The sequence below is a fragment of the Trachypithecus francoisi genome, unplaced genomic scaffold (assembly GCF_009764315.1).
Source record: "Trachypithecus francoisi isolate TF-2019V2 unplaced genomic scaffold, Tfra_2.0 Lachesis_group14, whole genome shotgun sequence".
Classification (NCBI taxonomy): Eukaryota; Metazoa; Chordata; class Mammalia; order Primates; family Cercopithecidae; genus Trachypithecus; species Trachypithecus francoisi.
Window position 1 is genome coordinate 49,464,454 of NW_022681459.1, and position 25,875 is coordinate 49,490,328.

At 41.1% G+C, this 25,875-nt stretch overlaps 1 protein-coding gene across 5 annotated transcripts in view; it reads right to left on the minus strand.

Annotated features, from left to right (window-relative positions):
- LOC117096191 (solute carrier family 5 member 4) overlaps positions 1 to 25,875 on the minus strand; it is a 38,110-nt gene continuing 12,235 nt past the window's right edge. For 2 of the 5 annotated variants that reach the window (XM_033233234.1, XM_033233236.1), the window contains 11 exons: positions 21,042 to 21,147; positions 19,308 to 19,388; positions 16,610 to 16,830; positions 14,650 to 14,785; positions 12,725 to 12,832; positions 10,986 to 11,136; positions 8,500 to 8,568; positions 7,486 to 7,654; positions 6,098 to 6,313; positions 3,050 to 3,152; positions 1 to 506 (listed from right to left, as the gene is read on the minus strand). In XM_033233234.1, coding sequence (XP_033089125.1) covers positions 295 to 506; positions 3,050 to 3,152; positions 6,098 to 6,313; positions 7,486 to 7,654; positions 8,500 to 8,568; positions 10,986 to 11,136; positions 12,725 to 12,832; positions 14,650 to 14,785; positions 16,610 to 16,830; positions 19,308 to 19,388; positions 21,042 to 21,147 — 1,572 coding nt within the window. In that variant the 3' untranslated portion in view covers positions 1 to 294. Of the gene's footprint in view, positions 507 to 3,049; positions 3,153 to 6,097; positions 6,314 to 7,485; positions 7,655 to 8,499; positions 8,726 to 10,985; positions 11,137 to 12,724; positions 12,833 to 14,649; positions 14,786 to 16,609; positions 16,831 to 19,307; positions 19,389 to 21,041; positions 21,148 to 25,875 lie in introns of those variants that run through there. The other 3 variants (XM_033233235.1, XM_033233238.1, XM_033233237.1) reach the window with 3 other exon arrangements.

Genomic DNA, 25,875 nt, shown 5'->3' on the forward strand with positions numbered 1-25,875 from the left:
TAAATATAAACAATTTTCATTTGTTTACTATACCTCAATAAAGCTGGAAAAATAAAATTTAGACCTGTGTGCCTTGTTTACACACGTAGAGGTCACTTCACAGTTTTATATCAACTCTTAGTGACACAAAGGAACAACAAAAGCAAAATATCAAGTCTGTAGTCATCTCATTGGATAAAATTACCAACTGCTGATTTTTTTTGCCACACAACACACTATAACATGAAAATCACTCAAATTATCCTTTGGTTCATTATTAAGAATTATTCATTATTCTAATGGCTCAGATACAGTTCAGGCATAGTAGCCATGAATAAAGACCACCACAGCCAGGAGGAGGATGGCGTTGATGTTCACTATTGTCCTCCACAAGGGCCTCTCAGACGTGTCTGTGAGCTTCTCTCTCAAGGCTTCCTCTTCCTCCTTGGTTAGCTTGGGTCCCTTCTGCAAACCGCAGAACAAGTCATAAGCTTTCTTGAGGCATCCACGTGATTGCTCAGGATAATCTGGAACAAAAATAAGCAAATGGTTGCAGAAGATCTAGATCACAAAAGAACTAGAAATCCTTGTCAGTGTAGTACCTATGACGGTAAAAAATGATTACAATCACCTGGGAATGTTAAGAGGAATCCCTGAGAAAATGTAGATAGATTTAATCATATAAAAACAGGCAACTTTTGCATGGCATCAAGTTCAATAAACAAAGTAAAAACAAACGACAAAATGGGGGAAACATTTGCGTATTCTGTTACAAAGGGTTTAATATCTTTAATATATAATGGGTTTCTAAAAATCGGTAAGAAAAGGCTATCAACAGCCCATGTCAGCATATTAGAGAGATGAATAAAGAGTTGAAAGAAAAAAGACACATGGTTCTCAAGCTCACCCAAAAAAGAGAAATTTAAACTAAACCTATACCACTTTCTCATCTACCAGTGGGAAAAATTTCGAAGTTTCACAACATAATTAGTGAGTTTGCATGGAAATTAGTAGGGTAATTAGTAGCATATTGCAAAAATCATATAGGCATGAACCCTTTGACCCAACAACTAAACCCCACAAAATCTATCCCCAACTTATACTGGCAAAAATACAAAAAGACTCATATATATGGCTATCTGTTGCAGCACTGGAAAATTTAATACTTCTAAATTCAAATGTTTATAAAAATCATAAAGTAAGATTATACTTCAAAATAAATGATAATGAAAATTATACAAATTAAAAGCTGTAAGATTTAAAACAGTATTGCTTTGAGGGAAATTTACATGGCCTTAGTTATTTATATAGAAAAGAACAATCAAAGAAAAATCAAAAGAAAAATCAAATTTCCAGAGGAAATGAATGAGTTAATATCCAAGTTAATAAAAAAAAAAAAAAAAAAACAGAGAGAATAAACCCAAATAATGTAAATGGAAGGAATACAAATAAAAACAGAAAGGATGAAATAGAAAAGAAGGAAAATAATAGAAATGACAAAGCCAGAAGTTAGTTCTTTGAGAAAAGTAAACTAGACAAATCTTTAGTAAGATTAAGAAAAAAGATAAATCACAAAATATACTAGAGATTGAAAGGATAACACAACTATAGAGGCAGCAAAGATGGATAAGTAGACACTATGAATAACTCTGTGCCAATATATTTAAAATGTGCACTAAATGGACACAATCCTAGAAATACATAATTTTCCAAAAGTGATTAATGACGAAATGGAAACTCTAAATATTTCCATAGCCATTATATAAATTTGATCAGTAATTAAGATGTGCAAGACACACACACACATACACACACATACACACACACACATACACACACACACATACACACACACACACATACACATACACACACACACACACACACACACATACACACACACAGCCCTTATGGTATTATTGGCAAAATACCAAAATTCAATGGCAACATTATTTCAATCTTATTGAAATATTTTCATAAAATGGAAAAATGGGCTAATTTCTGATTCATTCTATGATAACTCTATAATCTTAATACAAAAACCAAACTTTTAGTACAAAACCAGAAAACGATAGGCCAGTCATACTCAGGAACACTGATATAAACAATCAAAAAGAACAGAAAAAGCATTGACTCTTCCTTCACTTTGAAGAAACCAAACCAAAACAGACAAAGCAATTATTGTCCAATTTAAGACAACATATTGTGAAGTGCTAAACCTTATCTGAGGTTTAAAAAATATTAGGTAAACAAAGAGCCATAGGGGTGACTTGATGGAGAAATTTTCATGAAGGAAGTGAGATTAGAACTTAGTTTTAAAGAATAAGCATTTTTTTCTCTTGGACAGGAGGTAGAAATATTTTAGGGAGCTTGGCACATGTGGGGAAAAGTGAGAAAAGCTGTCTGCCTGGAATAGAGGGTCTGCTAGAGAAAATACTGAGAAATAAAGTTGGAGAGAAGGTGGGGCTAGATGCTTATTTGCAGTCAATCAAGATTGAACACTTGGCCGGGCGCGGTGGCTCAAGCCTGTAATCCCAGCACTTTGGGAGGCCGAGACAGGTGGATCACGAGGTCAGGAGATCGAGACCATCCTGGCTAACACAGTGAAACCCTGTCTCTACTAAAAAAATAGGCGAGGTGGCGGCCCCCTGTGGTCCCAGCTACTCGGAGGCTGAGGCAGGAGAATGGCGTGAACCGGGAGGCGGAGCTTGCAGTGAGCTGAGATCCGGCCACTGCACTCCAGCCTGGGCGACAGAGCGAGACTCCATCTCAAAAAAAAAAAAAAAAAATCGAACACTTACTATGTAACTAGGAACAGGCGAGTCTGTAACTGATTGTCTGAGATAACTACGGATGGATGATGGGGGGGACAAACAAATGGACAGGCAGATGAATAGATGGATTTAATAATATTGTCTTGATTTTTGGAAAGGTAAAAATTTAAAGTTTCAGTTTATCATAAATCTAACAGCCTTTTCAGAAGCTGGACTTAATGACATTAAAAGAAAACCATTTAGAAAGCCTGTGCACAGAGTTCCTACATGAAAACCAAATGTAAATCAAATATTACCTTCTTCAACACCATCATCTGTTTCTTCCTGACTTTTCTCTTCTGCATCTATATCGACTCGCTCCCCTGTACGGTTCCGAAGAACCCAGCACAGGCGGTACAGCTGAACAGGGGCCATACAAAAATACATTAGTAATAGGTACATGTTTGTAATAATATAATGCAACGGTACCTTTGTTTATTGTCTGCTTTTTTTAAAAGTCAAACCACATAGGAGAATATAGATCGCAAAGAAAAGGCCTCCTACCACACTCACCAAAACACACTAATCATTTAAAATTTTTTTTTCTGTTTTTAATTCTTCTGGTTGCTATTCAGAACCTCAAATGATATACTTAAAAATACCTACTTCTGGATTTGTAATTTCAGCAAAGTTGAAGATTTAGCTAACCTACACTATACGCCAGCTTCACTCATTGTCCTTAACATCCAACAGTTATTAGCCACATCATTATTTCATTCAGTTTATCTAGTCTTTGCTTTTATAACTTGCAAACCATTTTCTTAAATTCATTTCTGGATTCATCACATTTGGCTGGTATCTATGTGCTATTCTTGAATTCCAGTTGCAATTAGTACGCTTACACACCCCTTTTTCTAACCCACCTCCAAACTGCTGTCAGCTGTACCATCATTTTAAACTATTATGCTTTATATAATTTTTATTATTTTCTGTAAATATATTAAGATTTCCATAGTTAGTTTGTATGTTGATTTAAGCATTTGAAAATAAATAGAATTGATGCTGTATGTACCGACTGGACACAAGAAGTAAATATCAGCCCTGGGTCATTCTAAGGAAATTGCTCTAAGTATCAATGGCTTTTTTCTGTTTGTTTGTTTGTTTTTAATAAGATGGAGTTTCTATCTTGTCGCCCAGCTGGAGTGCAATGGTACAATCTTGGCTCACTGCAACCTCCACCTCCTGGGCTCAAGCGATTCTCCTGCCTCAGCCTCCCAAGTAGCTGGGATTACTAAAGGTGGACTGCCAGCACGCCTGGCTAATCTTTGTATTTTTAGTAGAGATGGGGTTTCACTAGGTTTTTGACCAGGCTGGTCTCAAACTCCTGACCTCAGATGATCCACCCACCTTGGCCTCCCAAAGTGCTGGGATGACAGGCGTGTGAGCCACCGTGCCCGGCCTATCAATGGGTTTTAAACCTTTATAATCTATCATATTCTAAGTTATGCCTCATTTTAATTTGGCTCATGACTTTCTTGTACAAATTTACTAGAATTTGTAATTGGTTTTATTTGTTCTTGACATATGCCTTCACCTTCTCAGTAAGATTCCTAATCATATCTTCATAAGCTCTTATTCACAGGATTTCTTGTACTAGATCCACTTTCTTCGTTAAAACTCTCTTCTTGGGAGTCCTTCAACTTCTTTTTAACTTTCATAGCATAATTACTAGTTTTGCTGAAAGACTATCATCCTGGGACATCTCATTTCTGCACTGTTAGGCTAGATTCACAACAGTTTTCATGACTTTCTCTGAAATAACCATGATATTTATCAAGTCTATTTTGAAAGTTAAACCTCGCAGCATATTAATGAAACAGAAACATAAATCAGAAAAATGGTCTCACTTGGTCCTTCAGGCAATATTTTTTTCCTAAAAAAATTTTTCCTACAAAAAATTAAATTGTTTATTCCTATTGGCAAGTAAGAATTTAACATATATATTTATTGAAAAACTAGGTTTTCTAGTGTTCTTTCATCTAACTCAATATTCAGCGTAAATATTTAGTTAGGAATTTCAGTGACATGTCCTTGGTAAAACATTTTGAACTGTGCTTATTTCAGGTTTCCCATCCACACATAATCTACTGGCCACTTCTCAGGAAAATACATAAAGAAGCATTACTTCAAAAATTATGAATGATACATTCAAAATATATAAAAACTACACATATTTAGTCATAAATTCAAACAATTCAAACAATATTAGTATATAAGCAGTATTTATATTTTAAAAATAATTAATTAATATTTGCCAGGCCCCTATAGTGTCTCCCCACTCCCTGAAATGCCTCTTGTTGAAACTCTTAGGTGGATATGCTCTTAAGATTTTTTTGTGTGTGCTTAGACAAACATCTGTATGCCTACATGTGTTTTATTTCAGAAAGTGCTATTATACATTATATTATTCTGCACATATTTTTCCACTTAACCACATTATGAACATTTTTTTCAAAACAAATAATAGAGCTCCCTCGTGTTTCTAAACAGCTGTATAATGTTCAATGCACTGTGTTTGTGTGATCTTTCCCTTCATGATGAAATCTGGATTTTTCTCCCAGCTACTTCCTGTTTGAAAACTTTTGCAGAGAAAATCCTTATACACATTTTTCCTACTTGACCAAGTATTTATACACAATAAACTCCTAAAACTGGGATTGCTGATTCATAAGTATTCGTAAGTATTTATCCATAAATACTACCCAATTGCTCTACTATAAATTATAAAATCTATGTACTTTCCAACAGGTTTGGACTGTGAGAATTTTCCCACAATGCTAATATTAACCACTAACATTAAATATTATTCATTTAAACATTTTTGCTAAATTGAAAGGCTAAAATGCATCTCATTATTCTATTCTTTCTTTTCCTGCCCCCTGGTACCATGTACTTTCCCCCCATCTCTGTGCCAGTCAGTGTTCGTGCTGTATATGAAATCCTATTGGCCCAAACAGGCACAGCCCAGATGACAGCCCTGCTGTGAAGTCTTTCCCAGCGTCTTTGGAAACACCAATTATTCTCTTCCTGGTGTCCTATGACAATGCTGTAGATTGACTTCCCAACTACACTGTGAAATTTACAAAATATAATGTCCATTTTCTAATCCCTTACTTTTTAATTCACTGTGCTTTGCACATACTAGGTGCAAACTGTTCTTTATTTCAATGACCGAATGATAATCTTAGGGTTCTTCTAGCTCTAGAGGTACAATAAATACATTTCCTGGAACTCATACACTCATACACTAAAAGGCAAATAACTCTTATTTTAAAATTAGCATATATCCATTACTCATCACTCACATGTACATCAGGAATGGGTTTTGTTAAGAGGGAAATTCCCAGGACGACCAGCATGGACCCAAAAAAGAGAATGATGGAAAAGTAGAGATAGTGCACTCCACAGATAATCTTGGGACAGTTACTTGGAGCCAAGCAACTCGCTGTTCCATAAACAAACTCTGTTATCATACGAATGAGGCCCATGGCAAGTCCGACCATTAGACCCCAGAATGCTCCCTGCAAAAGAAGCAAGAAGAAAATCAGAATGTTTAGAAAATGTGAGAAGCTTATTCAAGTAAGTCATAATTATAATCCTGCCTGCTTTCTCAGTTAAGGACCCACAAATGGCTAACCTTGGGCACAAGGTTACCAAAGTAGAGAAAATTGCAAATACCAGTGCTTGTTAGTTGGATGCTGCTTTCCATGGTCCTGAACTGTACATACCACTGCACCGTTGTTGATTCTCCAATACCAGGACACTACTGTCTACACTGACCCAAGCTGAAGTTTTCCTTGACTTTTGTTTCGCAGTTAGATCAAAACACTTGTGATTTATTTGATAAAATAAGCAGAAGTATCAATTATGTTACACAATTTCCAGAGCTGGTATTAGGTAGTTTTGACAGTTCTGTGAAGCTCTTGATAATTTATGTCTGTGAGGAGTTGATGGGGGTGGAAACACGTGTCTGTTCCTTTGCTCAAGATGTCATGTTTTAGAAAAACAGTATTGCATGGAGACTAATGGTATGAGCTTTGGATGGAAGAAGATCTAAGCCTGAATACCAAGATCCCACTTACTAATACTAAGTAACATGTGGAAAGCACATAGATACTAACCCCTCTGCACCTGTTCCTCATCTGAAAATCATAATAGTAAGGCTAGTACTAAGGAAACATGGAAAGATTAAGGGTGCATGATGCACAATAATCAATTAATTACATATATCAAAATAGCAACGAACACATTTCGAATTCTTACTAGTGTGGTAGGTTTTCTTCTAAGAATTTCACATATTTTATCTCAATCCTCACAACAATCCCATAGGACAGGTGCTATCATTATCTTCATTTTACAGAGACTCAAGTAATTTGCTTAGGATCACAATACGATTAGGTGGTATAGCCATGATTGGGCCCTGGCAGTCTGCCTCCCAAACATGTTCCTCAACTCTGCACCGTGTATGTATGTAATACTTTGTAATAAACACATAAAGACTGTACTATGAATGTGTGCTATATTTTTATACTTTAGTAAGGATCAGGAATTGTGGCTGACCTCAACTAAAATTAACTAAATCATGGGTCATGACTTGCATAAATAGGGTAGAAAGAATGTATTTTGATACCCCAGTGAAATAAACAATTTTTTCTCACTCCAGCAGGGAAATTTTTTTCCAGTTTTCATTTACCTGTTCATTGACTCTTTTACAGAAGATGGCAAGCACAAAAACAGCTGCAATTGGAGGTCCAAGGTAGCTAGAAATTGATTCTGTGTAATGGATTAGTTGTCCGTTTTGAGACACTTGAACCAATGGGACCCACACAATGCTCACAACAGTTAATAGAAGAACAAATATCCTGAGAAGAAAACAACATAATTTAAACATTAAACAAAAGCACTATAGTACTTCCACTGTGCTTTAGTTCTAGAGTTCATTCTTGTTGCCATTCATTGATTTTCCAAACAAAATCAAGCTCCTCGACCACACATGAACCCATGCTGTGCTTAATGGTGATCTTTTAGTAAAATGCCATAAAGCAATTGTTTGTCTCTAATCAATCATAATAGCTTCATCTACGAGATTAAATATCTATTCATAAAAAGTTAAAATATCAGCGATTAATAACTCCAACACACTATATGTAGTGTATCAATTGGAAATAAGTACCACACTATTTCTATTAACCAGCCATTATTTGTACAATAAAGAAAGCAGACTTCCATTTTTTTGTTCTTTTCCTAGCTTGCAGGGAACAAAGTTGGTTTGCATAGGTTAGAATGGAAACAGCCTCTATCTCAGAATGTTGAGTAAATCGGCAAGAAATGCTAACTTGCGCATTTTACTACTTGAGTACTTCAGCAGGTAAAAAGCGTGTTAAAGGCTCGTGTTGTCCAGGGAGCATGACTTCTTCACCTTTCCAAACTCCAGCATTGTCTGTGCTTGTTGTGTGAGTAAATGAACCAACATAATTTACTAGAATGTGCATAAAAGGCCATTCATCTCTCTCTGCTCACATGAAACAGAGAAGCAGTTGTGGGGTGGAGGAAGGAACAAGTATTTGGGCAGGAGACTGAAGGAGACAAATGTCTCATTTAAACATTACAAAATCACTGCATCCTTGCAACAACTAAATGTGATAAACTATGGGAAGTCTTAGCATAATGCCTAAACCACACTAAGGATTCAATAAATTACACTTACTGTTGGTATTTTTTTATCACCATTGGAAGGCAAGTCACGTGCTTTCCCAACTCATTCAGTTCCAGTTTCCTATCACATGTAGAATAAAATCCTGTCTTGTTATGACTTCAATGGCCCCGCATGACCTCGCCTCCAGGCACCTTTCTGACCTTGCTCTTCACTTTCCCACTGGCTTCTCACGGACGAACCTCACTCCTGGTTGTTCTCAAACATACCACATACGTGACTGTAGGAGGAAAACAGCCCTCATTGTTCCTTCCCTGAGAGCACCATGGGCTTCACTCCCACACTTCCTGCAGGCTCTGCTCAGACACCACCCCCTCAGAGAGGACTCCCTGAACACCTGGATGAGGTTGCTTCCATCCTTTCTTCCTGTTTTGTCTTTCTAGCACCTGTGGTCACCTGAGGTAGCATACCTTTATTAATTATCTATCTTCCTGACAAAGGCATACATTCCATGAGGCAGGAATTTTAAAAGCATATGTGTTTTTTTCCTATTGTGTTTTGTGAGATAGTAGGCATTTGATAACACAGAGAGAGAGAGAGGGGAAAAGAACAAGTCATTGCTTTATCATTGAGACTTAAGGAGGATGTGTGTCCAAGATCATACACCTATTAATGGGACGACTGCATCTTGGGCCTCCTGAACACCAACCAGTACTTTCTCTACTACAGGCATGCTCCTGCCTTCCTGTACTCCCTCTCCTACAGCATTTGTCCAGAGTCAAGCTCTGGGCCAAGTGAGACCTTTGGGTTTTTCCCCGAGTGTTTAATTTGCTAAAGCTATTGTTACTATCAACAACAAAGGACAGTCTTTTAAATAGTTGGTCAGTTTCTCTTGATACCAATTTCTTTGAAAAGACTAGACAAATTCTGATATCTGACTACAGCGGAACATCACAGAGAAAGAAAATGATTATACTACAACTACACATAGCAACACAGTTGAATGAATGTTGCAAACATAACATGAGCAAAATAAGCCATATTTCGGCAGGTGGTAGTGGCTCACACCTGTAATCCCAGGACTTTGCGAGGCCGAGGTGAGGTGGGCAGATCACGAGGTCAAGAGATCAAGACCATCTGGCCAACATGGTGAAACTCTGTCTCTACTAAAAATACAAAAATTAGCCGGACATGGTGGTGGGTGCCTGTAGTCCCAGCTACTCAGGAGGCCGAGGCAGGAGAATCGCTTGAACTTGAGAGGCAGAGGTTGCAGTGAGCGAAGATTGTGCTACTGTACTCCAGCCTGGTGACAGAGCAAGACTCCGTCTTAAAAAAAAATCATATTTCAAGGGATACAAATGCAATTATTCTACTTATAATAGCATGAAGTTGGAAAAGACTAAGCTATCGCGTCACAAGTCACAGTGGTTAGCTTTGGAATGATGTAGCCCAAGACGAACTTCTGGGTGCTGGCAATTTCCATGTCTTGACTTGATTGATGGTTACATGGGTCCTCATTTTGTGACGCATCTCTGAGCTGTGCATCCATGTTTTAACTGTTTTCTTTATGTGTGCTGTACTTTGATTTTTAAAACATTTTACAAAATGCTGTGACAGGCCAGGGGCGGTGGCTCATACCTGTAATCCCAGCACTTTGGGAGGCCGAGGAGAATGGATCACCCAAGGTCAGTAGTTTGGGACCAGCCTGGCCAACACTGTGAATCCCTATCTCTACTAAAAATACAAAACATTAGCTGGGCATGGTGGTGGGTGCCTGTAATCCCAGTTACTCAGGAGGCTGAGGCAGGAGAATCACTTGAACCTGGGAGGCAGCAGTTGTAGTGAGTTGGGAGTGTGCCATTGCACTCCAGCCTGGGCAAAAAGAGTGAAACTCTGTCAAAAAAAAAAAAAAAAAACCATGATAATATAGGGTCTTCTTGAAAATTGTGAAGGGGAAGGAGGACATTCTGGTATCCATTTTTTCCTCATTTCCTTCCATCTTACTCCCACTATCTTCAAGGCCTCCAGGCTGCTCAGGGTCCCCGGGGTTGCCTTAACTCTCCAAGCATCCTCTTGGAATTAGTCTCTTCCCTGCTCCTTTGTAACACAGCCCAATCATTCATGAATATGACTGATAAAGTCCTCTGTGTTCATGTGTACAAGACGTAATCTGTTACCTCCATGTGATATACACAGAAACTGCTAGAAACAATGCATTCACCTATCAGAGTAGGTGGGAATTTTACACCCCATTAAAATACTGGTGGAGTTTTATGAAGATGTGAATGGGGGGGTGATATGAGGAGGGGAAGAAATAAGAGCCATTCAGAAGCATTTGAAAGACTGAAAAAGTGATTATTTCATTTAAAGATATGGTTCAAATTTTTGTATCTGGAAAGTGATCACTTGAATTCGATGTACTCCAATGTCTCGTCACCGCACCCAGATGCTAGGATTACTTTCACCAAAGTCAAAGGCAAGGGAACTCTAGTTCACTTCTACGTCTGCACTTCTCCAGAGGATTCTAGGTGGGAACTCACCGTCCAGCTATCAGGATCTCTTTCTCCGACGCTTGCTTTCGCACCTTGGTGTAGAGGTCAATAGCGAAGAGGGTGCTGGCGCTGTTGAAGATGGAGGTCAGGGAGCTCATGAGAGAGGCCAGCATGACTGAAAGCATCAGGCCTCGTAGTCCTGGAGCCGGGAGAGGGTACAAGCACTGGTTAGTGGCTGGACAGCGCCTTGCTAAACCAGAGAGCATTGAAAGGTAAAAGCACCATCCGGAACATTGGTAACTGATGTCCCTATCAATACACATCAGCATGTGGAGTTTCCTGCATATTTTCCTGGTCACCTGAGAATAATCCAGTACAACTAAGTCAGGCACAGAATGACAAAACATCACATGTTCTCACTTACTTGTGTCATCTAAAAATCAAAAACAATTGGACTCATGGATATAGAGAGCAGAAGGATGGTTACCAGAGGCTGGGAAGGGTAGTGGGGGACTAGGGGTGGTGGCGGGATGGTTAATGGGTACAGAAAAGAGAGAAAGAATGAATAAGACCTACTGTTTGATAGCAAAGCAGGGTAACCATCATCAGTAATAAATTAATTGTACATTTTAAAATAACTTAAAGAGTGTAATTGAATTGTTTGTAACTCAAAAAATAAATGCTTGAGGGGACAGATTAAAGCAAAAAGAATTTTAGTCCTAAACATGAACTTAGAGATCATCTACTGGAACCCAGTTTTAGAAGAGAGGAAACAACATCACACTGTCTTTCTTTGGGTAGGGGCTGTTGGCTTCCTGAAGACTTAAGAGAACTGGAGAGGAAGAAGTCCAGTAGGTGGTTCTGCTAAACAAGTCTTTGGAGGGGCAAAGCCAAGAGTTTTGAGCCATGATGGGAACTTCATCCTCCAGTTCCCTCTGCCCATTAGTAATGGCCCTAGGCCTCCTAGGACAGAGTGTGTGTGGATGGGGAGTATGTGGTGTCATGGTAGTGAACCCTGGTCCCTTCCTCCCTCCTGTGTGTCAGGGTGGAGGAAGGTGGAAGAAGTGTAGCCAACTCTTGATACGAGGTACGAGATACGGGGTACGAGATCACCTGGTCAAGTCCTGAGCTCAGTACCTGCTCCATTTCTGTTCACAGCAATGATCACCTTCTGGCATCCTAATAATTTACGTATTTCCTATGTGGTTTATTTTCTATCTCACACTACTAGATTTTGAGTTCCAAGAGGTAGGGGACTTTGTGCCTATTTCACTGATGTTTTGTTAGCACCAAAGCAGTGCCTGGCACTTAGTAGGCACTCAATAAATAGTTGCAGATTAAATAGATTGAGATCTATTATTCGGTTATCACTAGTCCCAAAAATGCCCTCCAAAAAGAAGGATAAATAGTTTATTCTGTTTGGTTTATTTGGTTATCACTAGCCCACAAAAAGCAGAAAAAATAGTTTACCTCTAGGTCTTGTGTTTACAAGTTTATGACTATGCAACTCTTTTATTGACAAATGGATCATTTAATTTGTTCTTGGCTGCCTCAGAAAACAGTCTCGAATCTGAAGGAGTAAGAATTCTTCTAACAGTAGTTGTACCTGGTTCATCTCTGAAATGTTCAGGCCTAGCACAGAGCTGGTAGCCTGTGGAATGTGCTCAAGAAATGTCTGATGAGTGGGATTGAATTAATGGAAGGTACAAGAATTGCACCATAACCCTTCCACGAGACCCGTCTGTAGACAGGGCTCTGGGGCTGTCCCAGCAAGGACATTTTCCTACCTTGGGGCATCAGTTCCAGCACCATCGTTGGGTATGCATAGTTAGTGCAGCCGACATCAACGCCACAGTGTTTCACGCATTCAGAAGGTACCACACATGCTACCTTATCTGAGGAAGAATTCAGAAGTGAGTCCAGTGAGGCCCAAATAGGCAAAACCAACAACCATTAAACAAAGAGAAAAGTTGTAAGATCATAAGGAAGGAAAGATATTTGCCTGGAAACTGAAGATTCAACTTTGAACTCCATACCATAGATCTGGCCCCTCTATTCCCAAAACACAACCCTAAGTATCTCATCCCTGTAGCCCCCTTGCACTGACCAACGGGACAGGGGCTCTCTTGGGACGTGGCCTAGCAAGAGCATTTGAGCAAAGAGAGGGAGTGGACCCCATCCTCTGGGAAAACAGCAAAAGAAGACATTCTTCCAGGAACACAGAACTCAAGAGATTGACCACAATAGCAACGGGAAGTTAGGTCCTGAGTGCAGTCACATTTAGCCTAGTATCTTTCACCTGCATCTAAGAAGAGGTGTCACTTGTGATGGTCAGTTGGGTGACTGTCCCATGTGTCATGATGCCTCACCTCTGTGGCAGTTGCACAATACCTTGTTGGTTTTTGTTTTTGCTTAAACGACATTATGACAACAGACAGGGAGGCTTGATAAAGAATCACCCAGAAAAATAACACCTCAACACATTAGCTTCTTTTCATTCCTTCTTAATCCTTTTCTATAGAGAAATGTCTTTTTTGTAAAACTATGGTAGTTGTTGAGACATTATTTTTCAAGTTTCTTTTTACACTTAGTATCCTAACCTCAGTATTTTCTCAAGTTTTGAGATAGTCTTCAGTCTCCTGTTTTCATTTTTCCATAAAGGAGGTGCACCATAATTTCTTTGGCCATTCCCCACTAGTTAGATACCTACACTTTTTTTTTTTTGAAGAGATGGGATCTCACTTTGTCACCCAAGCTGTAGTGCAATGATGCAATCATAGTTCACTGTAGCCTTGAACTCCTGGGCTCAAGCAATCCTCCTGCCTCAGCCTCCCAAGCAGCTGAGACTATAGGAATACACCATCAGGCCTAGCTACTTTATCTTATTATTTAGAGATGGGATCTTGCTGTATTGCTCAGGCTGGTCTCAAAGTCCTGGGCCTCAAGCGAGTCTCCTGCCTCAGCCTCCCAAGTAGGTGAGATTACAGGCATGAATATTCTTTACCCTTTTAAAGAATATTACAAAGCTGCAATAAGAAGGATGCTGGTCCCTTGATGTTCACTTAACAATATTTCAGTGAAATCAACTGATGCCCAGTTGAGAAAACATGACGTGGATTTAGTGTTATCTGATGGATTACCTCAATAAAAATGATTCCTCGATAAGTCAAGAAAGATTTGGTTATATTTTCTTCACTTTTCATAATAAAGGAAGTTGAATTCAACACTAGCAGTTACTCTCAGCTGACTCAGAAATTTACATATCCTCAAACAGCCTGATTCCAAAGCAGTGAAAACTGATTCACTTCTCCAGTTTTCTCAGAGGGACCAAGACCTTCTCAGTCAGAGATGTCACCAAACTCAGACAGTACAGCTCACTCGACTCAAATTAACCCAATCCTACCTCATCCTGCAGTGTCGTTTTGCCATATTCTCTGGACTTCCTTAAATCTAAGCAACTCATGAAGACGGAACTCACAGCCTCAAATGTCTATGAGACAGGCAGATGGTGTGAAAAGGATAAAGGAACAGAGCGTCCAATATGCCACATTTTCCTGCCTTTGACCACTGTGCAGGCTGTGCCCTCCACCTGGAATTCTGCTTTTACTTCCATCCAGAATGGATTTTCTCAAGGCTTTATGACATTTTAAGAACACTTCTCAGAATAAAAGCATAAAAAAAAAGAGAGAGAACATACGGATTCAGGGCTTACCTGTGTATAGGATGCGGCTGATCATCCCTGGCATCACCATGAGGAACATGGGCAGCAGCTTCAGGTAAGCACACATGATGCAAGCGGCCTTCACGTGAGACATGTCCTTGCCACTCAGGCAGCGCTGCACGATGACCTGCCGGGAGAACGTGACACACTCATGAAACAACCAGGGGATGATTTCCAAGGCAGTGAGTGTCTCTTTCCAGAGTTTAATGTTGCAATAAGAAATGATGTGGACCAGTATACCAAAGAGCTATCTGCACTCCTATGTTCACTGCAGCACTATTCACAATAGCCAGCATGTGGAATCAGCCTGAGTGTCCATCAGCGGATGAGTGGATTAGGAAAATGTGCATAATACACAATGCAAAACCATTCAGCCACACACAACAATGAAGCCCTGTCATTTGCAGCAACACGGATGGAACTGGAGGTCATTACGCTAAGTGAAATAAGCCAGGCACAGAAAAACAAATATCACACATTCTCACTGATTCTCACTTCCTGAGGCCTAGCTCAGGAAGATACTGAAGGCTTGGATTTGCCCCGAAAGACGGAATAAACTAAGAAAGAAGACAACTGGTGATACTGGAAAAAGGAGAAATAACCTGAGTAGGGCAAAAATGAATTCCCAAAGATGACAGTGAAGGGGTCATTGGATAAGTTAGTTGGGCACCAGAGGGAGTGCTGCCAGACTGTGAGAGGGCAAAAGACTCTAGGAGAACCTTTCATTCAATGAGTAATAATTAGCAAGAAAATTCAAGATGAAAAATTAAGAATTGGCCAGGTGCGGTGGCTCACACCTGTAAGTGCAGCACTTTGGGAGGCCGAGACAGAAGGATTGCTGGAGTCCGGGAGTTTGAGACTAGCCTAGACAACATAGTGAGACCCTGTCTCTATTCAAAAAATAATGTTTTTTTAAAAAGAAAGAAAACAAGACTTAAAATTATTAATTCCAGGAACAAAAAAAAAAAATGCTAAGGAAAAGTCAGGGAATGTACATCACATGGTTCATGTGAATTACATTCGGGTAGTCACAAAAATGGTGGCACCGAATGCTGATCTCTCCAAAATTGTGATCGACAGCTATTGGGAGGATTGGGGAACAGATGTGCTTGCATGGGGCTGGGAAGGGAAAGTTGAAAGACAGCTAAACTCTCATCCTTCATCATAGGGAAGCCAACAATAAAATCCTAAAACCAACAGGGAGCAACACAAGCATTTATCTGAATCACTTGGGGATCAAGTTAATGAGCAGATTCCAATTCAAAGGGTCTAGATAGGGTTACAGGGTCTGAGAGCATTTACTCCTAGTGAGCTCCAAGGTGATGTCCATGTTGATGGCTCACAGACTGCACACTGAACACAAGGATTTAGGGAACAGAAATAAATGCCAAAACACTTACTTAAAAGAGCTGAAAGCATTTGCCTCTGAAGGACAAGAAATAGGGTAGAAAGCAGGGTACCGTGCAGCTGTTTTTAAATAGCAAGCTTTGTAGAAGTGTTTGACTCTTTAAGCTGGGTGTGGTGGCTCATCCCTGTAATCCCAGCACTTTGAGACGCCGAGGTGGGCAGATCACCTGAGGTCAGGTGTTTGAGACCAGCCTGGCCAACATCATGGTGAAACCCTGTCTCTACTGAAAATACAAAAGTTGGCCGGGCGTGGTGGTGCACACCTGTAATCCCAGCTACTCGGGAGGCTGAGGCAGGAGAATCACCTGAACCCGGGAGGTGGAGGTTGCAGTTAGTTGAGATCATGCCACTGCACTCCAGCCTGTGTGACAGAGTGAGACTCCACCTAAAAAAACACAAAAAACAAAAATGAAGAAGTGTTTGACTCTTTAAACGATGTGTGTGCAAAATAGAAACTAAATGTTTTTCTATGAGACAAGAACAACAAACACATGTACACACACAGACACACACACAGACACACACACACACACACACACTTCACCTGATTTGTGCACCAGTACCACAAAGCTGTAATGGGCATTCCAAATATAATTCCGGGCCATGGAATGTCCCCAGTGACAGGATCTCGGAAGATGTGGAAGGAGTCCTCCCGAGGTGTGTAGCAGCTGGCACTGATTGTCAAGTTGTCCCCCTCGACTACGGACGGGATGGCATTCATGTACTTCTCGGTAAAGCTCTCGTAACCTCCAACTTCGTTAAATGCTAAAAAGGCATCAGAGTAAAATGAGGTGTCTTACTGAAATCTAAGATGTCCAATGTTTATGATGACTCCTTTTTGGTGGAGGTACACAAGCACCTCCCATCAGCCCAGTCCAATCCTCAGTGACCCTCTCCCAGATCCATGTCTTTCTGGTACCTCCACTGGCACTGCCTATGCTACCAGATTGACTTTCACGAAGTACAGAAAGCAAATAACTCTGACTTGTCTTCCTATATTGCTCTTTGAAATTTTGAGTTAGTGTCTCTTTTAAGGTAAAAACGAAGCTGTTATCCAACAGGCCGACACTGATATCTCAGAACCATTTAGAGCATAAGCAAACTGGAAGGTGAACTAACAAAGTGAGCCCCATGAAATTATCCATCAGAAAGCCCCAGCTCCTCTGAAAAGATCAGGAGGCAAAGGCCTCTCTTCTTGACCCAGAGCTTGGCTCTTTTGATCTTACTTGCAATCTGGTTTTCTGGTGCAACACTATATTTTGCCTGTTACAATAAAAAAAATTGGAAAGATAAGAAGCAGAAATTGGGGGTGGCAGGTTAGACGTGACAAGGGAAAGTGATGAGACTCAGCCTGTTCGGGTCTGGAAAGGCTAGTCAGGTACAGAAGAGAATTGTGATTGCTCTCAAAAAGCTGAGCCCAGGCATCTGGGGTAGCTTAGTATAGCTTTAAATGATGAAAAATTCATCAGGGTATTATACAATTGTAGGGTTAACATTAATCTATCTCATTATTTAGCTGAAGGACTACTATGTGCCAAACACTGTGCTAGGATCATGTGCAAAATAAATGTGCAAGGCAGGAACTTAGTCGAGTGAAGGATACAGACAATACAAGGAAGTTGCTTTGATTAGATAAATATGGATTGTAACAAAAATACATAGGAGACTCTAAGAGATGAGAGTCCCCTTCTTCATCCTAAAGATGGCAGAATTGAGGTTTAGAGACCTAATGCCAGGGAGTGCATCACTGAGGCCAGAAACCAAGGCACCATGAACAAGAACAGCACAGAAGTTCTGGATAACTGAATAGAAAGTACACAAAGAATTGGTGCTAACAACTAGCCTCCGGAGTGGCACTGTGCAACAGAGACATTCTGCAGTGATAGAACTGTCCTGTGTCCATGCCGTCCAGTATGGCTAGTTTTCCTATGCAAAGATAAATACCATAATAAGAGAAAACAAATATTGGCAAGCTGTAAATTACGTCAATATTGCTTGATGGCAATGAACTGAACGATACTAGTAAGTGAGCATTATTAAGAAAACTCCAACCTATATTTGTGTATTGTCACAATGCAATAGATTTCCATCCAAAATAGTCATAATGAGGTTATGGATGTTTTGGATGAAAATCCACTACAATACATTGTTAGAATACACAAACATAGGTCATGTATTCTATGTCTGTGTATGATTCAGTTGAACTAATATTCAGTTCTCAAATTTTTTCCTACTATTTAATCCTTCATTTCATAAAAATTCTATGTAAATGAAAGGTTTCTGGACTTTGAATCTAATGTACAAATACTTCTGTAAAATTGTCAACCCACTGCTACTGATTTTGTCTGTCCTTCACACAAAGAAATTAAGGTTACATGAGATAACTTACCTAAGCAATAATTTTTTTTTTTTTTTTTTTTTTTGAGGCGGAGTCTCGCTCTGTTGCCCGGACTGGAGTGCAGTGGCCGGATCTCAGCTCACTGCAAGCTCCGCCTCCCGGGTTTACGCCATTCTCCTGCCTCAGCCTCCCGAGTAGCTGGGACTACAGGCGCCCGCCATCTCGCCCGGCTAGTTTTTGTATTTTTTTTTAGTAGAGACGGGGTTTCACCGTGTTAGCCAGGATGGTCTCGATCTCCTGACCTCGCGATCCGCCCGTCTCGGCCTCCCAAAGTGCTGGGATTACAGGCTTGAGCCACCGCGCCCGGCCATTTTTTTTTTTTTTTTTGAGACGGAGTCTTGCTCTGTCGCCCAGGCTGGAGTGCAGTGGCCGGATCTCAGCTCACTGCAAGCTCCGCCTCCTGGGTTTACGCCATTCTCCTGCCTCAGCCTCCCGAGTAGCTGGGACTACAGGTGCCCACCACCTCGACTGGCTAGTTTTTCGTATTTTTTAGTACAGACGGGTTTCACCGTGTTAGCCAGGATGGTCTCGATCTCCTGATCTTGTGATCCACCCATCTCGGCCTCCCAAATTGCTGGGATTACAGGCTTGAGCCACCGCGCCCGGCCAGCAATAATTTTTAAAAGAAAGTAATGTTCTTTTCCCCACCATCCATTTCCTTATGCTGAGATAATAAAGCAAGAAAGAAGTCAGGCAGTTATTTCAGTGATGGGGATTATATAAATGACGGGAAAGTGTGACCAGATGGAACTGGAAGGCATCCCAATAAGGAGCAGACAGACTGAACAGAAACGAGTCCCGTGACTTCTGGCCGCTGGGCACTGCACGCAGGGTCATCACTTACCAAACCCCATGAGAATAAAAGAGCCAATCAGCATGATGATGGTCTGGAGGGTGTCTGTGTAAATCACCGAGGCCAACCCCCCTGGTGAGAGAAAGAAAAGAACCAGGGCATTTTATCCATGTGTCCCCATGTATTTGCCTTCACCACTGGGTTCTCCTCCACCCAGAACCTGGAAATGACCCAGTAGAAGACATCAAAAGCTCCTAGGTGAGCCACAAGCTTGTCCTGACATCATGATCTCCTCAGCACTGGTTCTCCTAATTCCCTTGCTTTGCCATGATTCAAAGTTTCTGTGAATTACAGTGAAGTTTCATCTTTGTGTCAGTTTTTGCATATTAAGCAGGGGAAAAGGCAGCACTTTAATACTATGAAAGTTTCTCTTAACAATCCCTCAATTTACACCCATTCAGCACAGTGCACTTGCTCTAAAATATCTAGCAAAACCACTTTTGCTCTAGTGTTGGAATATATTATTGTTTCATTAATTCAGTACCAGATATAGTTACTGTGTTTTGTCTTTTGCTGTAGTGTTGAACAACAACAACAAAAACCCAAACCCAGCTTCTTTTTCAAGTCTAGACTAACTAGGCTGTCAGACTAGTTAGTCACCAGCACCTGCAACAAGATATTCCCTTTATGAGAGTGTCATGAGAAAATAAGATGAATCCTGAACACAGGAGACTCATGCCCTTATCGCTCCCTTATTCTGAAACACATGCTCTGTGGAAGTTGTCTGTACCGAAATAGTGACACTTACGTTAAACCCTAACAAAATGGGGCTGGGAGGCCATGCAGGTAGGGCCCTCATACACCTATGCCGGTAACAGGAACTGTTGGAAGACATTATCATGAAGACTGTCTCCTAGCAACAGCCAGTACCACCAATAAACAAACACCAGCATCTGCAGGAAGCAGGTGAAACAATCATCTTTGTTTCAAAACAGCTTATATGGACTTCTGCTCTCTGTCTTTAAAAGTCTCCCCTTTGCCCCAACCCCCTTGGAAGTTCTATGGTCTGCCACGGGACATATGCTGTTTGCAATCCCTCACTATTCCCGAAGAAACTCCTCATTTTGGAGAGTTGGTCTCTCTGTCACTTATTTTAGGTTGACAGCTCAAATGCACCGAAATGGCCCCAAACTGTTTTGACTGTTGTAGCTGGTATTCTTCCTTGCGTCTTCCAACTCAGCTGGTATACTTGAATCCTTATGTTGGTATGCGTGAGCAGCGCATCAACATACCTGGTTCACGAGGGCCTGCTTGGACTACTGTCACACGTCACCTCCCGCCAGCAACCCACTGCTCCAGTTCTCCTCTCTCAACTGTACCATTCACGGCCAAGGCCATGCCCTGGCATCCTGTGTTCATTTGAACCTCACCTTTCATTTGCTAGTCTCCTGTCTGAGCTGCTATTTCCTCCCAACCGTCTGTGGGGATGATATGCTGAATTCTGAGTGCCAGTCTGGGTACCAAACACATAGCTGAACCAAATGACCTGTTTCCTACCCCATCCCCCACATAATTCCCTTCCATCAAGATACTCACTTCTAATACGGAGGATTCTGTGTTCTATGCTCTAGTTGTGTTTCTGGTGCTGTGCTTGACTCTCATAGTGGGAATGAAACGGTGCCTTTACCTCGGCAGCGACAAGGCTAACACTGAGAATGCTAATTGCAGGTTGGGGTGGGATCAGCAAAAGACAGTCTGAGTGAGAAAAATATACAACATACTCACCAGTGATGGTGTAAACAGCAGTCATAGCCAAGAGGACGAAGATTGCCAGGTAAAGGTCCAATCCCAAGGCCAGCTTGATGAAGATAGCGCCAGCAAACATGTCTGACTAAAAAGGGAACAGTCAGGATGAGAAAGAAACATGCATTTGAGGCCACTGGTTTCTCTGCCCCAATGTCCACTCTTCTTATTTTTTTTTTATTTTATTTTATTTTTTTTTGAGACGGAGTCTCGCTCTGTCGCCCGGGCTGGAGTGCAGTGGCTGGATCTCAGCTCACTGCAAGCTCCGCCTCCCGGGTTTACGCCATTCTCTCGCCTCAGCCTCCCGAGTAGCTGGGACTACAGGCGCCCGCCATCTCGCCCGGCTAATTTTTTGTCTTTTTTTAGTAGAGACGGGGTTTCACCGTGTTAGCCAGGATGGTCTCGATCTCCTGACCTCGTGATCCGCCCGTCTCGGCCTCCCAAAGTGCTGGGATTACAGGCTTGAGCCACCGCGCCCGGCCCACTCTTCTTAACCCTTCTTTTTCTGATAGACTCCTACTTATCCTTCAAGACTCCACTGAGATGGCCCCAGAGTAATACCTTCCATAAAGGCTCAAAAATGATTTTCACTGTCTTCACTCTCTTCTATATTCTCATAGAAGTTAGTTCCTTGCTCAGTTGAGGTGCTTATTAAATGAGGTGACATGTCCTGAGAACTTTTTCTGTACCACGAGGCTTAGAGAGGCTGAGTAATTGCTTATAGGAAGCTCCTCGACTGTGATGGAGTATTTAGAAATATATCTTCTCCTCGAGCCCAGGAGTTTGAGGCTGCAGTGAGCGGTAATTGGATAGAAAGTATGTACCAAGCGGCCGGGCGCGGTGGCTCAAGCCTGTAATCCCAGCACTTTGGGAGACTGAGGTGGGCGGATCACGAGATCAGGAGATTAAGACCATCCTGGCTAACACGGTGAAACCCTGTCTCTACTAAAAATACAAAAAATGGGCCGGGCATGGTGGCCGGGGGCTTGTAGTCCCAGCTACTCGGAGGCTGAGGCAGGAGAATGGCATGAACCCGGGAGGCAGAGCTTGCAGTGAGCCGAGATCGCACCACTGCACTCCAGCCTGGGCGACAGAGCGAGACTCTGTCTAAAAAAAAAAAAAAAAAAGAAGAAAGAAAGAAAGTATGTACCAAAATAGAATACAACCAAAGAACGTTGTTTCATATATATTCCAAATATATGTGTACTACAATGATTGAAAATTGGTTTGAATTGGGGGGTCAGTTATGATTATTTTTGAAATTGAAGGGAAAATGTAGAATTAATTTAGATTATGCAGACTGTGCTGTAAAAGCATCATGCTGGCTGGAATTCAATTAATTACATGTGTCTCTGACCCTCCTAGGGCCCTTAGGTCTAACCATAAAAAAGGGAGATTATGATCAACTTAGAAATCTCTCTAAGGCAAACATACTTCAGTGGGAAGTACATTTTCCTATCTACAATGTTTGGCTCAGCATAATTAACATGAATAATTCAGGACAATTTCCTGCTAGTTATTATATGTGTGTGTGTATATATAAAAAACTAATAAGATACATGTTCTTAAAATTAGTATTCTTGTTTGCCAATGAGGATTTTTATAATTATCTGTTCGTTTTAATTTTCCTAAAATTATTAACAGAACTGAGTCCGTTTTTAAGAGACGAATTGGGTAACATTTTTTTCTCTGTTCTGGAAAAACTTAAGCTGCCAATGGATCATCTCTGTCTTGAAGCCTTGACAGAATCCACCCTTACCCTTCTCCATGTCCCCAAACTACCTGTCAGGTAGGCATTATTGTCATCATTTTGCATCTGAGAAAACGGAGGCTTAGGGAATTTGTCCTGGATCAACCAGATAGAAAGTGGTAAGCTCAGGATTTAAACCCGTGTGGTGTGACTCAGAAGCTTACATGGTTAAGCACTTTGTTATACTGCTATCATGGAATTTTACTTAGTGAAATATGTGGGGAACACTTAGAGAAGTATAGACAAATTATTCTAGGAAGATGGTGAATGTGGTAGCATGGTTTGTGAACTTCCATGACTCTCTACATTAGACAGAGCAAGTTTATGGCAAAACCAACAAAATTAGATGACCGGGTATTTCCATGAAGCCCAAAAGGCAAGATGGCAGGTGCAAATCAACCTCAGCCACAAGACCTGCATGACAGCAAGATCTGGGAGGAGGCAGAGAGAAACAGTAGCTTATCTGAAGAAACTTCGACATCCCCACAGAGCCACCAGGTGACCGCTGAGAAGCACAGTGGGACAATTTCAGAACTATAGCAGAGCAGAGAAGAGGTTTTGCTTTAATAACCAGTGGGCAACTATAAACGCTACTTGGTAAATTCCAAAAGGGTTCAGAGTAGTCTGGGTCAAACAAGCTCTCAAAACCAACAGCCAAAGCTGCCTTTCAGAACAGGGACCTACACCCAGGAGAAACCTCTAGAAAAGGCAGAAAAATTTGGTGAAGTGAGGAACACCATGTTTGATGATACACTAGTCTTCTGGTGGGGATGGAGGACTGCAAATAAGTTCTGAATTCATTTTTTGTTTGTTTGTTTGTAACAGTATGGGTGAGGCAATTCGGAAATAATTTTCTTGTTAAAAATATTTACTTATGGCCGGGTGCGGTGGCTCAAGCCTGTAATCCCAGCACTTTGGGAGGCCGAGACGGGCGGATCACGAGGTCAGATCGAGACCATCCTGGCTAACACGGTGAAACCCTGTCTCTACTAAAAAAAAAAAATACAAAAAAAACTAGCTGGGCGAGGTGGCGGCGCCTATAGTCCCAGCTACCGGGGAGGCTGAGGCAGGAGAATGGCGTGAACCCAGGAGGCGGAGCTTGCAGTGAGCTGAGATCTGGCCACTGCACTCCAGCCCAGGCAACAGAGCGAGACTCCGTCTCAAAAAAAAAAAAAAAATTTTTTTTACTTATTTTTGTTTCGGCCAGGCACAGTGGCTGATGCCTGTAATCCCAGCATTTTGGGAGGCCAAAGCGGGTGGATCACTTGAGGTCTTTTGTCAATTTCTGCTTTTGCTATCTGTGGTTTTGAGGTCTTATCCAAAAAAATCTTTGCTCAGGACAATGTCCTGAAGCATTTCTGTAACCATTTTTGATGCATTATAGGATTGAGCAAACAAACTATATATATATGTGTGTGTGTGTGTGTATGTGTATGTGTGTGTGTATATATATATCTGTATGTGTGTGTGTGTGTGTGTGTATATATATGTTGATGGCTTGGAGGGCCAGGATTCTCAATTGTGGAAGAAGGAACATATAAATATAGAATTGCAGACGGCAATTTACTCTATAAAGCTGGATTGGAATTGGAGGTATTCGTGTGAACTCATGATTTCTAAACTGTATATGTATGTGTATAGCTGCCTAGAAAGTATATGTATGTGTGTGTATGAATATATCTATTTCTGTGTGTGCATTTACATGTGTGTATGTATGCATTTATTTCCTAATTCCGTCAGCTAAAAGAGTCAAGAAAAAAAGTCAACCCAATAAGCACACTTAGCACCTAGATTTTTGTTTCTAATACCGTTCCCCACTAAAGGAGCCAGGGCTGTCCCAGAAAAACAGATGACTCCAGGGCTGGAGCAGGGCTGGTACAAGATGAGTCTGAAACATTTTGTTAGGCCAGAATTTAAGAAATTGCTCAACAAAATGATGGGATCATGCTCCATCCTTTACACAGAATCCAGTTTGAGGAACTCTCACTGGCCAAATGTGGTATAAGTATCAAAATAACTGGCCAGGCGCGGTGGCTCATGCCTATAATCGCAGCACTTTGGGAGGCTGAGGCAGGCAGCTCACGAGGTCAGGAGTTTGAGACCAGCCGGACTAGCATGGTGAAACCCCGTCTCTACTAAAAATACAAAAAATTAGCCAGGCGTGGTGGCACTCACCTGTAGTTCCAGCTACTTAGGAGCCTGAGGCAGGAGAATCGCTTGAACCTGGCAGGAGTGGAGGTTGCAGTGAGCTGAGGTCGCGCCACTGCACTCCAGCATGGGTGACAGAGTGAGACTCCATTTCAAAAAAAAAAAAGTATCAAATAACTGCATATAATAATATTGGTAAACCAATGATAAATAGGAATGTATCAGTCCAATATCAGTAATAGATAAATAGAGAAGGGAAGACTCCTGCCCTCAGTAGCCTGCTGAATGCTGGCTGGGAACTATGGAAGGAGTGCTAGAGTTGGAAAATTATTATTTGGCAACCATCATAGTAAAGATTGGATCTGATAAGAATCATCTATGAATGTTAAATCTACTGGAAAAATTTGAAGAGGAACGGGATATTTCAATGGTTTAAAGCATCTATCACAGACCGCTTATTGGTTACAGGGGAAAATAAAACAGTAATTCTACAGTGGAGAAATTGGGCAATACTTTGACCAGGTGATTAAAATTAACATCACCATTGAGGAACAGATGGGCCCTGAATACTTCTAGACAGGATACTCTTAGTAGGATATATCACTTATGCAGTATTCCAGCCAAGAAGAATGCATAACCTGAATCCAACCATGAAGAAATATCAGGCAAATCCAAAATAAAGATTGTCATATTAAGAAAGGTGGAGTAGGGACTCTGTCCTTCAAAATGTCAGTGTCATCCAAGACAGAAAAGGGGTATGGAAATGTTCCAGAAGAAAGGAGGCCGAAGACCTTTGGCAACTGAATGTGGCACCTAACCCTAGAACCGCATCCTGCACTGGAGAAGAAAAGATGATAAAAAGGATATTACTGGGTCAATTGACAAAGCTGGAATGTAAATGGTAGATTAGTGTATCCA